The 17054-nt window shown below is 48.1% G+C and overlaps 1 protein-coding gene across 1 annotated transcript; it reads right to left on the minus strand.

Annotated features, from left to right (window-relative positions):
* Nucleotides 1-2513: 2513 nt before the first annotated feature.
* Nucleotides 2514-15573, minus strand: LOC141511826 (uncharacterized). The gene is made up of 5 exons (XM_074220846.1): nucleotides 15489-15573; nucleotides 15076-15143; nucleotides 14620-14746; nucleotides 10079-10246; nucleotides 2514-7970 (listed from the first exon to the last, which is right to left on the minus strand). Exons 2-5 carry the CDS (start codon nucleotides 15136-15138, stop codon nucleotides 5320-5322), a joined length of 3009 nt encoding a protein of 1002 aa, XP_074076947.1. The 5' UTR covers nucleotides 15139-15143; nucleotides 15489-15573; the 3' UTR covers nucleotides 2514-5319.
* Between the last annotated feature and the right edge of the window lie 1481 nt (nucleotides 15574-17054).

The raw sequence follows: 17054 nt of genomic DNA on the forward strand, positions 1-17054 counted from the left end.
GCCTTCTGCGGGGGTTGGGGGGAGGGAAGCTAGATTAAGGGAAAAATTGTAAAACTCAAAATAAAATCTTTCTTGAAAAAAAAGTAATGGGGGGGCGACTAGGTGGCACAGTGGATAGAGCTCTGGCTCTAGAGTCAGGAGGACCTGAGTTCAAATGTGGCCTCAGACACTTAGTAATTCCCTAGCTGCGTGGCCTTGGCCAAGTCACTGAACCCCATTTGCCTTGCAAAAACCTAAAAAAAAATGCTTAGAGGCAGGATTCTTGGCTCAGTAAGGAGGCAGATGAAATTCAGTTTTGTGGAGACAGTAACAATCTAAAGTACTTTTATGATGCCCTGAAGGCTGCTTGTGTGTGAAAGACTTATGGTGCAATTCAACTACTCAGTGCAGATGGATCTCGATGGATTAGTGATATGGAAGTGTTCATCCCATCTAAGATCATGTCCCTAAGGTTTTCTTTTTTGTTTTTTTGCAAGGCAATGGGGTTGACTTGCCCAAGGTCACACAGCTAGATTGTGTCTGAGGTTGGATTTGAACTCAGGTCCTCCTCACTCCAGGGCCGGTGCTCTATCCACTGCAGCACTTTGCTGCTCCTTCCATAGCAGACTATCATCAATCAGTGTGGGAACCATTAACCATTTACTTCTGGTTGAAGTCAGTCAGTCCCTCCCTGGAGTGCAGAGCACCTGGTGCTGCTTCTATTCCAGCTGAGATGTACATGGGTAGGCGGGGGTCCGTTGCTCATACAAAAGCTGACTAAACTTTCCAGGTTCTATGGATAATGAATTCAAGGATAACTCCATAATCCATCTCTATTAAGGTAAAGGGATCCCTATGACAATCACAGAGATATTTCTCTCTTAGTCTTTGCTGGCAAGATTTTTGCCACAGTCCTCCTTAACAGGAAGATGGTCATCTACCTGAGAGCCAGTGTGGCTTCAGAGAGGGTTGGGGAACAGTTGATAAGGCAAAGGGAGTTAAGTGGCTTGCCCAAGGCCACACAGCTAGGTAATAAGTGTCTGAGGCCGGATTTGAACCCGGGTCCTCCCGACTCCAGGGCCAGTGCTCTATCCACTGCGCCACCTAGCTGCCCTGCAGTTCACTCTTAATCACTTCATACCGTCCTACCAGTGTTTCCCTAAATTCTTCTTAGTTGGCATTCCTGTCTTAGTTGCCACAAAAAGAATAAATATGATAGAGTTCTAGAGACAGGAAGGGGCAGCTAGGTGGCGCAGTGGATAGAGCACTGACCCTGAAATCAGGAGGAACTGAGTTCAAATTCGGCCTCAGACACTTAATAATGACCTAGCTGTGTGGCCTTGGGCAAAAACCTAAAAAAAAAATTAGAGACAGGAAAATCTAGGTTCAAATTCTGTTACTAATTGTACGATCATGCACAACTCAGCATTTCTCTCCTCTTTAGGCAACCCTCTAAAACAACATGGCATAGAGGTGGTTCCATCTGGGCTCTCCATTGATAAAGCAAATGATCTATGCTTGCTCTGGCGAGACTGAGCTCAGAGCAGAGATTAAGCATCCTGTGAATCCTTCCAAGAGGAAGGGAAGGGAGCAGGGAATAAGCATCCATGCAGTGCCCAGGGTCACCAGCTAGGAAGTGTTTGAGGCCAGATTGAAATTCAGATCTCCCTGACTCCCTGTCCAGTGCTCTATTAGAGTGTAGCACTCCCCTAGCAGCCTTCCCATGTTGCTCTGATTTCCTCATGGCACAATAATGAATATGAATATACATTCACATACCACTTTACATAGCCGTTCAGCATTCCTTGAGCACATATTTTGCCCCAAATTTTTATTAGCAATAAAGCTGTGATAAATGCTTCTAGAAAATGGATTTTTTAAAAAGGTTTTGGCAAGGCAATGGGGTTAAGTGGCTTGCCCAGGGCCACACAGCTAGGTCATTATGTCTGAGACCAGATTGGAACTCAGGTTCTCCTGACTCCAGGGCCGGTGCTCTATCCACTGCACCACCTAGCTGCCCCTATAAAATGGATTTTTAGAAAATGAATATAGGTTTATTTTTATTTTTTGCTATCATTGATCTCCTTGGGTTGCAAACACAAATGGCATCTTTGGGTCAAAATATAGGAACTTTTTTTGAACTTTTCTCACATAATTCCAAATTCTTTTCCAGAATTGTTGGACCAATTTAATTCTGAACCATCAATAATACACTTGTCCTTTTATAATCCCTCAGATATAACTTCCCATCTTTCACCTACTTTGCTAATTTGATGGATGTGAGCTGAATCCAGTTGCATTTCTGTTAAGTTTTCAAATAATTACAGGGATTTGCAATTTTTCTTATGCAAATTGCTCATATCCTTTGATCACTTGTCTTTGGAGAATGACTTAATCTTGTAGCTTGCTTTCAAATTCCTACAGATTTTAGATATCAGAGCCTCAGTCATTCTCAAAATTTTAGAAGAATGTTAAAAAATGTTTTGAGACGTAATTGGAAAAATATTTTTTTCAAATATTCAGTCACTGTGAACTCCATCAAAACTTGTTGTATTCCTCAAGGGACAAGGGAAACCTGCAGCTTGCATTTGAAACAATCCAGTTAATAGGAAAAATCTTCATTAGTGATTCATCCTGATTAAATACAGCAAACCCAGGAAGAGAAAGTTCAAATAGAGTTTAATGATATACCAAGGCAACACAAATCGGTAGACCAGCATGGAGTCAATCTGTGACCACTGTCTTATGCAGGTTGGGCATTTTAAATAAGATTTTAAAGTGGAATCACTCAGATTGACTCAGAACAAATTTCAGTAGTATCCTTCACAACTTCTCATTCCAAGCTTGATCCAGACTACAGGACCTTGCTTTTTAAAGAATAACCCCCCCCCTTTTTTTTTTGTCAAAATTCAGTCATTTTCAATGTCAGACTCTGTGACCCATTTGGGATTTTCTTGGCAAACCTTTTGCCATTTCCTCCTTTCATTTTAGATGAGAAACAGAGGCAAACAGGGTTAAGTGACAGTCCAGGGTCATAAAATTAGTGCCTGGGGTTGGATTTGAACTAAAGAGATGTTCCTGACCCAGACCCAGTCTCTTTCATTTTTTTGCCATCTATTTTTCATCAAGTTTTCATCTATTTGAGGCAATGGGTTTTTTGAATGACTTGCCCAAGGTCATACAACTAGGCAATTATTGTCTGAGGCCAGATTTGAAATTGGGTCCTCCTGATTTCAGGCTGATGCTTTATCCACTGTGCCACCTGGGTGCCAGTTTCCACTATGCCCAGTTATATGTAGGTTTTTACTTGACTGAAGCTACTCCCCTTTACCTTTAAATATATACACACTCCCTTTTCAACTTACCTAGCCAAACCATAACAGGTTTACTGAAATAACACATTCTACTTCCCCAATCTAGTACAGATAATGTGGTTCATGAATGCTATTTCCTTTCCTCCCTTGACTGTCTTTAACCAATGGTACTTTGATTTCCAGAAATTGTCATTTTCTCCCTCATCCCTCCCTTCCTCAAAAAGAATTCCCTCCTCTCTGGTGCTACAGATAAAAAGAGACATCTTATGAAGCAACCTTCTTGCATCATACCAGGAATTCTTTTAAATTTACTCAGTACTTCAGAAAATTTGAGGTTTTTATCGCAAAAATTTCTTTTATTTCACTGGGCACACTTCTTAAAATTTTGAAGTAAAAGGAAGCTAGATTTAGACATAACCACTTCTTACCTACACCCTTAGATCTGAAGAAATGCCTTTCATCATACATTCACTAATACTTGCCCTCTGGCTGTCCAATGCATTCATAAAATTTCTATTTAGGAGGATAAGAACTTTTCCTTAATAATGAAGGCTTTCCAAAATTTGATGAATTTATGATGTTTTGTCCTTCATTCTCAAAAAAGACTATGACATCAGAGATAATGCCATGACAAATAAGTGAATTGGATTTGAGTGAGGGGTTGTTGTGCTAAGTTACCAGTTTGACTTTTTCTTCTAGAACCATCTGGCTCCTGTGGCCAGATATGAATCAGGAAGATTAGAGAAGGACCTGGATGCCAGGCAATCAGGGTTAAGTGATTTGCCCAAGGTCTACTAAGTTTCAAGTATCTAAGGTCAAATTAGAATTCAGATCCTTCTGACTCCACAAATGGTACTCTATCCATTGCACTACCTAGCTGCCCTCAATAATATGTATAAGGTGTATTCTACCCACCAGGGGAAATTCTCTGATGGAGGATAAGGTTCTGTCTCAGACTGAAGGCTTTCCCACCATCATAGAATTCATATCGCTTCTCTTCACTGTAAATTCTCTAAATCGAGTAAGGTTTGAGCTGACTTGAAGGATTTTCTACCATCTTCATATTCATGCTGTAGAACAGAGGAATTAAACTCTTGGCACCCTCAAGCATAAGGCCTGCAAAACTGCTTGACCTAGATTAAAATGCAATCAGGAAATGTTTTAAAAAATAAAAATATAATACAATGTAAATAATGTTAATTTGTGGATTTCTAGGTCAATAAAAGGCCTTCTAGAATCTGTTTCTATTTGAGTTTGATGGCACTGGTAGAGGCAAGGGAAAAAAACCCCTCAAAAAACAACACTATACATTGTATTTTTGGCACAAATCTGCCAATACTCATTTTATTAAACAGTATTCTAAATCCAAGCGTTTCTATACTAGAGAGAAAATATTCAAACTGACATAGCCCCCAGTTCATGTCTTTACCCCAAGACAATTTTGAGGTAACATTTATAGGAATCTTGAACGAGAAAAAGGTCACAATATTAAAAACTGGAGTTTTTTGAGAATGGGAGAGTCAACATTCTAGAATAGTCACTTAATCTTCAACTAAACTACTAGATTCCTCCCTTAAAAAAACTGAAAGGGCCTCCGGCCTGTTCCACATCTTAATCCTTAAATGGAAAAGAGGCCACTTCCCTTCACTGGATTATAGCACCTGTCATTTCAAGGATGGGGAAGGCAAGGGTCACAACTAGAGAAGAAAGATGTCTCAATTCTAAGCTTTATTACTATCCTTAATCCCTATTCCTAAGATCTTAGCCACTTTACTAAAGGGAAAAGTCTTAAAAAGGGTTTTAGATTGAAAGAAAGTTTCTTTAAAGTATTTTTCAGTTGAATTAATAAAAGGATGCTTCTATAATACAGTTGCACCATGTATGCCAATATGTACCATGAATTAATTCACATCCTTTAAGGGCTGAGATCCAAGTGAAGTCTCTCCCTTATTCTTTACACTCATTTTCCCCTCCAGTTTGACTTTATTGGTATTTAATAAGGGCTGAGGTCTGGATGAAGGATATTCTACCTTTCTTCATAAGGTTTCTCTCCAATATGAATTACATGATGCCGAGTAAGGTCTGATCTCTGGATAAAAGCCTTACCACACTGCTTACATTTGTAAGGCTTCTCTCCGGTATGAATTCTCTGATGATGAGTAAGGGATGATCTCTGGATGAAGGCTTTTCCACACTGCTTACATCTATAAGGCTTCTCTCCAGTATGAATTCTCTGATGATGGGTAAGTGCTGCTCTCTGGATGAAGGCTTTGCCACATTCCTTACATTCATAAGGTATCTCTCCAGTGTGGATCTTCTGATGTTCAGTAAAAACTGCATTCCAGCGAAATGCCTTTCCACAGTCTTTACATTTGTAAGGTTTTTCTCCAGTATGAATTATCTGATGATGTATGAGAGCTGAGCTCTGCCTAAAAGCTTTTCCACATTCTTTACATTCATAAGGTTTCTCACCAGTGTGAATCCTCTCATGTTGGATTAGACCAGAGTGCCCACTGAAGACTGCCCCACAATCCTTACATTTGTAAGGTTTCTCTCCAGTATGAATTCTATGATGTTGGATAAGTGATGATCTCTGGCTAAAGGCCTTCCCACATTCCTTACATTCATAAGGTTTTTCACCAGTATGAATTCTATGATGTTGTATAAGGGATGAACTCTGGCTGAAAGCCTTCCCACATTCCTTACATTCATAAGGTTTCTCAACAGTGTGAGTTCTTTGATGTTGAATGAGATATGAGCGCCAACTGAAGGCTGCCCCACATTCCTTACACTCATATGGTTTCTTTCCACTGTGTATTCTTTCATGTTTAATAATGTCTGAACTCTGGCTAAAGGCCTTTCCACATTCCTTGCATTCATAAGGTTTCTCTCTAGTGTGAATTAGCTGATGTCGAATAAGATGTGAGTTCTGCCTGAAGGCCTTACCACATTCCTTACATTTATAAGGTTTCTCTCCAGTATGAATTCTGAAGTGTTGAGTAAGGGATGAGCTCTGACTGAAGGCTTTCCCACATACCTTACATTCATAAGGTTTCTCACCTGTGTGAGTTCTCTGATGTTCCAAAAGGTTTGAGTGCCAACTGAAAGCTGCTCCACAGTCTTTACACTCAAATGGTTTCTTTCCACTATGAATTCCTTCATATCTAATAATGTCTGAGTTCTGGCTGAAGGTCACTCCAAACTCCTTATATTTATAGGATTTTTCAAAAGTGTGAATTTTCTGTTGTTCTGTAAGAATGGCACTCCAAGTAAAGGCCTTTCCACATTGCCTGCACTTATAGTAGATTCCTCCGTCATGACTTCTTCCATGATATATGATATCTGAGCTCTGACTGAAGGCCTTTCCACATGCCTGGCATTCATAAGGTTTCTCCCTAGTGTGAATTAACTGATGTCGAATAAGATGTGAGTTCTGCCTGAAGGCCTTACCACATTCCTTACATTTATAAGGTTTCTCTCCAGTATGAATTCTGAAGTGTTGAGTAAGGGATGAGTTCTGGCTAAAGGCTTTCCCACACACCTTACATTCATAAGGTTTCTCACTAGTGAGAATTCTCTGATGTTCTATGAGGTTTGAGTGCCAAATAAAGGCTGTCCCACAGTCGCTGTAACCAGGTGGTTTCTTTCCACTATGAATGCCTTCATATTTAGTAATATCTGAATTACGGCTGAAGACCTCCTTAAACTCCTTATATTCATAGGGTTTATCACAAATTTTAATTTTCTGATGTTCACTAAGAACTGAACTCCACATAAAAGCTGTTCCACATGGCCTATACTTATAATGTCTTTCTTCACCATGAGTTCTTTCATGATTCATACTATCTGAATAGTTAGTAAAAGCCTTCCCACATTCTTCACATTTATAAGGCTTCTCTTCCGAACAAAATCTCTGATTCTGAATAAGAAATGAGTTCTTGCTGAAATTCTGTCCACCTTCCAAATCACAGGATTCATTTCTCTGATATTGATTAAAGAGTGTATAGTAACAGGAGAGATTCCCACATTCATTATAATCCCATGATCCTTTATGCTTGGGACTGTTCTGATTAAAGCTTTTAACAGAATCAGTACATTCATGAATTCTCTGCTCAGTGGAATTTTTCTTATGGAGGACAGTTGACTCATATAAACCTTTTTCCTGGGAAAGGGCTTTCCTGGGAGTCTCTCCGGCAAAGTTTCCCATTTGCTTCCAGAATGTGATCTCTTGGGCAGGACTCTCCCAAAACTCTTTCCTTGGACTCTCCTGTGCTAGGTTTCCCATTTGTTTCCATAACATGATATCTTGAACAGAACACTTCCAAAATTCTTTCCTTGGACCCTCCTGGACAAGGTTTCCCATTTGTTTCCATAATGTGATATCTTGGATAGGACTCTCCCAAAATACCTTCCTTGGAGTCTCCTCTGTAAAGTTTCTCATTTGTTTCCATAATGAGATGTCATGAACAGGCCATTCCCAAAATTCTTTCTTTGTAGTCTCCTCTGCAAGGTTTCCTATTTGCTTCCATAATGTGATCTCCTGGACAGAACCTTCCCAAAATTCAGAGACCTGGGGAACAATATCCCTTTTGGGGCTTTCCACCAATGTTACAGATGTTCCATGTTCATCTTGTTTAGAAAATGACTCCTCCTGGTTCTCATTTCTAGTATTCCAGGCTGAAAGATATTGAGAATGGAAATAATTTGTGTTTAAATTGTGGGTGACCACAGAGAACCAGTCCCACCTTCATGAAAATCATAGCTCTTACTAGCCCACAGAAAATTAGAAGCCTAGAGAGGTAATGCAAGCACAGGATACACAGAGGGAGGACACAGTCCCAAACCATATTTGACCATGGCTAGACTTCTTTGTCAATTTGAGGTTCAGTTGAAGAAATTACAATTTAGGAAGGGTCCTGGTGACTAGGAGTGGGTCCTGAGGAAGAACACCAAGATGATGAAGGACCACATGTTCATACCAAATGAGGACAGGTTGGTATACTTTAGTAAACATTCATTCCCACAGTACTGGGCATCTAGTAAGCATGAAATCAATGCTTTTCATCCCTTCAATCACAGTATGAAAGAGCTAGGGATAGTTAGTCTGAAGAACAGAAGACATAGCAGCTGTCTGAAAATTTGAAGTATAGCCATGTGAATGAAGGACTAGACTTTATCTTCTTGGCTACCAAAGACAGAAATAAGGACAATGAGTGAATATTCCAAAAAGGCAAACTCTGCCTTTGGATAAACATGGAATACCTTGCTCTCTAGGATGTGAATAGGATGCCTGAGGAAAGAAACAGGGAGTGCTCCTCATTAGGGGTCTCCAAGTGCTTGCTGGGTCTGGTGTGTAGGGGGTTCTGGGGTGAACTTGAGGGTCTCTGAGGCCACTTGAGCTGAGGCTGTCCTAGTAAATCCTCTCTGACACAGGGTCAGCCTCTCTTTCTAAATATGAAGAAACTGAGACTAAGAAAGGTGACCAATGTGACCAGGAAGGGCTGGGATCAGACCGCAGACCTGATTCCTACCTCTAGGCTCTTCTTATTGAATCACATACCTGGCTACATGGAGAAGGAGAGCTTTGCTATAAGAATGGGCATGGAGGAATGGAAAATGAGATGAATGAGGAGAGCTTGGAAGCCTTGAGAGCCCTTATCATTTAGAAGGTGATGGAGAGAGGTGGCAAGAAGGCTGGTCAGGGGGAGAATACCCTCTCAAGGGAGAAGGGAAGATTAGGCCAACTCATTTTTTTTTTTAGTTTTCCTTTTTTTTTTTTTGCAAGGCAATGGAGTTAAGTGGCTTGCCCAAGGCCACACAGTTAGGTAATTATTAAGTGTCTGAGGCCAGATTTGAACTCAGGTACTCCTGACTCCAGGGCTGGTGCTCTATCCTCTATGCCACCTAGCCACCCCTCTACGCCACCTAGCCGCCCCTCTGAGGTAGGATTTGAACTCAGGTCCTCCTGACTCCAGGGCCAGTGCTCTATCCACTGCGCCACCTAGCCACCCCAGGCCAACTCCTCATAATCTTCAGCTATTATCAATTGTTCCCTCACTCAACCAATGGATAAACAAAACTGAAGGACCCACATTAGGCCAGACTTAGGGAACACAAAACCATAAGAAAAACAGTCTCTGTCCTCTGAAAGCTTACATCTCACTGGGAAGACAACACTCACAACAAGGACAAACATACCTAGTCATTGGGGAGGTGGGAGACCTGCTAGCAGTTAGAGCATCTGACTGGGCCTTGAGTGGGAGGTAGCTTGTGGGCTGAATTCAGGGAAGGAAGGAGGGAGTGCTTCCCAGGCTTGGCCAGTGTGGCTAGTCTGCAGAAGGCATGACAAGGAGGGATGTGTAAAACCTGGGGAAAGCCTAGAGCCAAGCTGTAGAGGGCTTTCATGTCACAGAAAAGGGCATAGCATCCTCCAGACCCCAGAAAGCCACAGAAGTTTGCTGAGCAGGAATATGATTTGGTCAGATCTGGAATTTAGAAATACCAATTGAGCAGCAGTATGAGGGACTGCTAGAAGGTTGAACAGCATCTAGAGATCATTGTACCAATAAAAAAACTGAGGACAAGCGGTACATGTTCTGCTCAAGGGCATGCTCCAAGTTATGCTGGGTGTGCATTGAGAAGACACATGGATGTCTATGTGAGTCTCTGGCTTTAGATTTCTCTGTTTCTGCTCTCATAAATCACCAATAGTTCATGCCCCTGGGGACCCGCCAGACCCCCATCCCCCCTCAGCACCACCATCCCCATTTCAGAGCAGGCCCTACCTGAAGGCTCAGTTGGGCTGCAGCATCCATGGGCTTCCAGGCACCTTGTGGAAGTGTCTCCTTCCCAGGGATGGGGGCTCCTTGGGATCTCTCCCTGTAGAGCTGAGACTGGTGGTGGTTCCCCTTGTTCCAGCCAGGAGATCAGGTCTGGTCTGTCCTCCATGAGCCCTGCCCACGGGAGAGGAAAGGAGAGATGCCAATGCACATCAGAGGGAGAGACACAGGTTTGGCCTCGTTATTGGTGAGCTGTTTTTCAGTCATGTCTGACTCTTCATGACCTGTTTGGGGTTTTTGGTGCAAAAATAAGTGCAAAGATACTGCACTTATTTATCATTTTCTTCTTCAGCTCAGCTGAATGAGGAAACAGAAGCAGAGTGAAGTGATTTGCCCAGGTCACACAGCTAAAACATATCTGAAAACAGATTTGAACTCAGACCTTCCTGATTCTAAGCCCAGGTGCACCACCTAGCGGATCTATTTTATCTATCTGTAGCACCCGACCATGGGACAACAGGGATTAATCCACAAGCATCTATTGAACATTCCTCTAGGGTTCTCTACTATGGCCCAGGATCTTACAAGGTCTTCTCAACCCTGGAACTCACTCCTCATTTCCTTCCGTAGAGAGCACCTTCCAGACCCTCCACTGATCTGTACCTAGGTTGAGCATGTGTGTGTGTGTGTGTGTGTGTGTTCACACACAGCAGCTGAAAGGATCTAAGTCAGAAACTAAATTTGGAAATTGGGGAGGGGGCCCTTCTGACCAAGGCAGGGCAGGAGGCCACCCTTGGAGATGGAGACAGATTTGGAGGAGCATTTATCAGAGATTGGATAAGAAAAGCATTTTTCCTAATCAACATTCTCTTTTCTAGTTACACTGATGTTCACACAAAAGCTTTTTACAGACCCACAAAGGTTTCATTTCATAATCACGAATGTTTACATCATCCTTTTAAGTTTTGCAGAGCTTGAGATAGGTTAATTCATTTTATCCTCAAAACAATCCTGAGAGGAAGAAGCTACTGGTGGGTCCATTGTGCAGGAAGCAAGGAGCTTGCCCAGGGTCACAAAGACTTCTGTCCAGGGTTCTAGTGGGGGATCTGGGATTTGAAGTCCGATCTTTCTGTCTCCTTCTAGACCCAACACTTTATCCATTGTGCCCCCAGGGCTCTGGTTTGTATATTTGTGAATGCCTCCAGACCTTACTTATTTTTGACTATCTATTCCTGCAAAGCACAAATCTGCAAGCTGCCTCCTTCCAGTCTGACCTGCTTCAAGGTACTTTATCCATGAAGAACTTGTTTTTCTATGTGGTGTAAAAAGTTGGTCTAAATCTAATCTTTTTCTCTGTGTGTCTGTCTTTCTCCTTCTCCACCTTTTCTTATGTGGTCCCAATTCATTCTTTCCTTTTGGGGCTAACCTGCATGGGAAGGCTGAGGTGGTTGGGTTTTGACCTTTGTTATCAGAGAAGACCAGAATGACATCACTATGTTAGACACCAATGACAATGTGTCTGACTGGGGCTGATCTGCCCAACATGAACTCTCCCTCCAAGTTGGGCACAAATAGTCCATGTGACCACTTGGGGTGGCTCCTCTAAACTTATGCAGGTCACATTTCCTTTGAGCTGCTCCCATTCTGCCTTCTTCATAGAGTGCAGCCCCCTCTCTGAAGAGGGCACGCCATGCTGAGGGTTTCCCCATGCTGCGCAATCCATTTCAAAGTTCTTAATAGAGACCTCCAGGGTGTCCTGCTATCATTTTTTCTGACCCCCTTGTGAGTGCTTGCCCTGTGTGAATTCTCCATAAGGTATCTTTCTGGCACACTTACATTTGACATTCACACAATATGGTCAGTCCATTGGAGCTGCCCCTCTCACTTCTCCCTCTCTTGCTCTCTCTGCAGTCTGGCTTCCAAACAACGGAACCTGTGCACTCCAAAGTTCCCAACGATTTCCTAACCGCCAGATCTAGTGACTTGTCCTTGCTTTTCTCCACCTCTGGGTTCTCCCCGGTTCATCAGTTGTCCACCCAGCTGCTGGGGCCCTATCCTGGCTTGGCCTCCTATGACTGCCCTGCCCTGGTTCTCATCCCCAGGACTCCACTCGGGCCACCTGCTCTTTCTGCTAATGGGTGGAGACAAGGCCAACAACTCTTTACAAACAGTCCACTGGGCATATCCATGGAGAGTGAGCATTAGCATTACCTCTGGCAGAAAGTGGGCTTTGGCTGAGACTTGAAGGAAGGCAGGGAAGTAAGGAGGGGAGGATGAGGGGGTCTGTCAGGAAGGGCTCAGATGATGCTGGGGACGCCCAGGCATGAGAATCACCCAATGCAGGTAGCCACTCGTCCTTGCACTTTGGAAGAAACTCCTCAAAGGAAGAACAACCCCCATCTAGGGCAACAGTCTGAGTGGGGGTGGGGTACAAAGAGGGGCAGTGTCAGGCCAGAGACACCAAGGAGGAAGACAAGACTGGCTGGGAGGAGCTGAGGTCAGCGAGGGAGTTTAGGAAGAGGAGAGGGAACAGAGTTTGATTCTGGACTTCAGCATCCATGAGGTTTCTGGTCGGAGAGGGACATGCAGTAGAGGCCCATGGGCACCATCTGACGGGAGGGCCACATTCCCCCACACACACACTCCCATTCCTCAGAACAGAAGTTGGGGAGCCCAGCCTTCTGATGGTTCTCCTTTGGGGTGAAGATGGTTCAACTCCAGGTTGTTATTAAAGGAAACAAAATGGTAGCTTCAATGGGCATCATTGCCCATTGGTGGAGAAGGTGAGACATGACTGGGGAAAAGGCTGGAGAGCAGAGGAGTTCCGCCGAGGTGAAAGGAGAGCTGTACAATTAATGAGAGGCAATGACAGAGATGATGATCATTTTATTAACAATGGTCATAATGAGCACTTGGGCAAAGGCTAAGGTTTGTGAAGCCTTTTAAAAAGAGGATCTCACTTTGTCCTCAGAACACCCATGGCAGAGGGGACTTGGGAGTACCACCTCCATTTTGCAGACGAAAGAAAGGAGGGGAACAGAGGTAATGACTAGCTCAAGGTCACACAGCTGACAAGTGTTTGAGATTGAATTCCTCTGTCAGAAAGACAGAGGAAGAAGAGGAAGCTGCTGGTCCTTCAAAGAATGATGGGGAACCCATGGGGGAGAAGAGGAGGAAAGTGAATCCCTAATTGGGGTACCGAGGCAGCATCTCAATGTCTTCTTAATAATCATCCTGGAAGGGTCCCAAGGCTCTCCAAAGGAGACAACTCTGCTCCTCATTTGGGGGTGCCAAGGATACAAAAACTGGGTGCCCCAGGAGCATTGCCAAAGATTCTGTACTGAAGACCACAGGGACACACACTGGATTTTCCTCTATGTTCCCATTGAAAATAAGAAACAAAGTCACTGGGGAAGTCTTGGGTTGGCTCAGCTGGTGGCTGCGACCCGAAGAACGGGATGGTGGAGACTTCCCAGGGAAGGGTGGGAAGAATGGTTGCGTCTAGACAGGTATGGAGCAGAACCAATCACAAGAATTTTCAACCAAAAGTGGGGAGGGAAAGAGATGGCTCCAGGAGACAACCACAAGTTCACAAGAGACAAAAATCCAAGAAAGGGGCAGGAATAAAATCCTAGACCTAAAGTATCTGCCCCCACAGCCCCCAATTTGGGGAAGCAGCCCCCTGAGGGGAACAGAGGCTCCAATGGGAGGAGGCCGAGTGGCCCTAGAAGTGTCTCACCAAGGGCTCTGGAGAGGTTCCCTTCCTCAAAAGCCACAGGAGAGGGAACGTGTCGAGTCATGGAGGGAAATCCAAGAAGTGGTAGTGAGGCAGCCGGTGGAGAAAGGCCACTCCAAGGACACTGGGACAGATGGAGTCAAGGACAGACAAGGGATGGTGCACCCTCTGTTGGTCCGTCCTTCTCCCCTGTCTGGGGCGCTCCTGTCTCTTGCTCTCCCCTTTGTCTCTTTCCCGGTCACGTTCTCTCTCTTCATTCCTCCCTTCTTTCCTTTCTGCCTCCCTCTCTCCCCGTGTCCATCTCATTTATCCTCCGAGCTTAGAATACTCTCCCCTTTGAAGTCTTATTTCACTACAACCTCACAATACCAGCTACAGAGGCCTGAAGGTCTGGGGGGGTGAGTGAGGGGCCTGTTGTTCTGCACAGGGTCAGAGGGGTGAAGGGGCAGCTGGGAGGAGGAACACATGGCCCTCCTGGACGTGCCTCAGACCTCCGGGGGGGGGGGGTCAGACTTGGTGCCAGGAATTAAGAAGGGCATCGAAAACGGGGCACACCCAGTCAGAGCAGGGCAGCCAGGGGTTCCGGCCACAGGAGGATGGGTCTGGGCAGGGAAGCGGGGAGGACCACGGGGTGGGGCAGCCCTTCCTGGGGATTCCCTTCAGGGACAGGAGGGAATCTGTGGCCTTGGGGTTCCTTCTAAGTCTGGGTCCGCTGGGAGGCAGGGTCTCCCCAGAGGCCCCCTCAGCATAACACCTGGGATTCTGCTCCTTCCTAGGGAGGATGCACCCCGGGTGTGAGCCCCCGCCTTACCCAGGGACGCCAGGTTCCTGTAGTTCTCCAGCATCACCTCCTTGTAGAGCTGCCACTGGGCAGGGCTCAGGCACCCCCATTCCTCCTCGGTGAAGTCCACGGCCACGTCCCTGAACGACAGGAGTTCCTGCAAAGGAAGCGAGAACACACGGGCTGGACCGGGGGACCCCAGGGCAGCGGGATGGGGTGTCGGCCCCGCTCCAACGCCCTCTGGGGCCAGGCTGCTGCCTCGGTTTCCTCACCCAGATGCCCTGAGGACCCTCCCCGCCCTGACACAGACCTGGGGTCCATGGAGAAGGCCCCCGGGAGGGGGAGGGGGCTCTGTAGGTCTGGCTCTGGGAGGCCCCGCCTCCCTCCTGCAGGGGGGCGGCCAGCAGACTGCTCCCCGAGGCCCGGGGCCCCCCAGAACTCGGGAGCCCCGAGGCCAGTGCTGGGGGAAGGGGGGCCCCGACTCACCTGGTCTAGGGCCAAGGGGACCCCGCGGGCCCCGGCGTCCTCCTGCAGGCTTCCCAGAGACATGAGACCTGAGGGCACAGAGGAGCCGGGCTGTGTCCCCGCGCGCGTGGGGCCAGGCCAGGGGTGAGGAGGGGGCGCCCCCAGGGCCGGGGGCGGGGCGGCCCCGGTCCTGAGTTCCAATCCGGCCCCGCTCAGCCCCGGGGCGCGAACCACGGGAAACTCCGGTCAGTGTGGTGGGGGCGGGGCACCGCGAGACAAGACCAGTCACGGCCACGCCGACACGCGCGGGCCGCCCACGCGGCCACGCCGACACGCGGCCGCACTCGCACAGACACACGGACACGCACGGACACGCAGCCGCCCCGCCCCCTGACGGCCAAGACCCCACGCACGGGCACAAGGGCCACCCCCACCTCCTCCTCGGCCCCGCCGCCCGTGACGTCACCCTGCCGCGCCCCCGCCCCGTGACGTCACGGACTCCGCTTCCTCGCGCCGCTCCGGGCTCCCGGCGGCTCGGCGCGGCCTCGCCCCGGTCGATGTGCGCCTGCGCGCCCGGAGCTCGGCCCGCGGCCGGGTACAAAGGCAGAGCCGCGCGCGGGGGCCTCTGGGAGGCCCGGCGGACCCTCCGCGCGCGCAGGCGTAGACGGGGCCTCCGGGCCCCGGGGGATGGGCGGCTGAAGGGGCGCGGCCGGGTGCGCATGCGCCCTGCGCCTCCTCGGCCTGGCGGTCCCGGCCCTCCGTGTCCGTGGGGGGGGGGGGGGCGTGCCGCCCCGTCCGCGGTCAGGTGCGGGGTCGGGGCCGCCCGGGAGGCGCGCCATTGGTGGGAGTGGGGAGGGGGCGTGGCCTCGAGGAGCCCGGCCCCCGGGGCCCCGCCCCCAACGTCGGCTGTGGGGGAGGCGGGGCCGCGGGCCGGGCCTGAGTTCGAGTCCGCCCTTCCCCGCCCCGGCCCGGGCCACGCGGCTTCGCGCGGCCCCCTCGGCCCCCTCCGCGGAGCCGAGCTCGCTGGCGCCCGTGGGTGTCCCGCGGCTGTGCGTGGGCACGGGTCCGGCCTGGGCGGCGGCCCACGACGCGGGGCCACAGGCGCGACCTCGCGGCCACCAGCCTCCCGGAACGCGGGTGGACGAGGCGCGGGGGCGCCACGCGGGGCGGGCGCCACCTGCCGGGAGCCAAGGCGCTTGTCCGGGCCCCGGGGAGCCCCCCACCCGGGTGCCCGGCCCGCGGGACCGAGCGGGGTGTCACGGCGGCCGCCCACGGACTCGGGCCCGGCCCCACGGAGGCCGCCACGCGGGAGGCCGCGAGCGATGCCTAGCACAGCTGGCGGGCCGGGCCGCGGGGCCGGGGCACCTCGGGCACGGGAGGCCCCCACCCCGGCCCGGAGCCGAGACCGCCCCACCTGCCACCTCTGCCCCCATAGCCCGGTGTGAGAACCCAGACCAATGCGATCCCAAAGCAACGATGATAACGATGATGGGGCCTGTCTGCCCGCCGGCTCTCCGCTGCCCACCCAGCCACCCCTGCCCTCCGGGGAGCTGATGCCACGACCAATACAAGAACTGGATTTGCATCGAATTGTGCTAAATTAACCAGCCTCGTTTTCTCCCTCAGTCATCCGCACCCAGTGGCCGCTGTGGATCTGGACGGCCAGAGATAGCCCTGGGTGCAAGGCCACCGGGGTTAAGTAACTTGCCCAGGGTCACACAGCTAGTAAGTGTCTGAGTCCAGATTAAATTCAGAGCCAGCACTCTACCCGCTGTGCCATCTAACTGCCCATTTAGTGACTTCAGCTAGCAGGAACTAATAAATTAGCCTCTCTCAGTGACCAGGGACTGCTACCAAATTAATTTTACTATAAAGTTTGAGATCTGGCACTGATGAAACCCCTTCTTTATAACTTATTTTCAGTATTACAGCGAAGATTCTTGATTTTTTGCCCCTCCATACAAATTTCATTATTATTATTAGTCTCATAAAATGCCCTT

Source organism: Macrotis lagotis, chromosome 1 (assembly GCF_037893015.1).
Source record: "Macrotis lagotis isolate mMagLag1 chromosome 1, bilby.v1.9.chrom.fasta, whole genome shotgun sequence".
Taxonomy (NCBI): domain Eukaryota; kingdom Metazoa; phylum Chordata; class Mammalia; order Peramelemorphia; family Peramelidae; genus Macrotis; species Macrotis lagotis.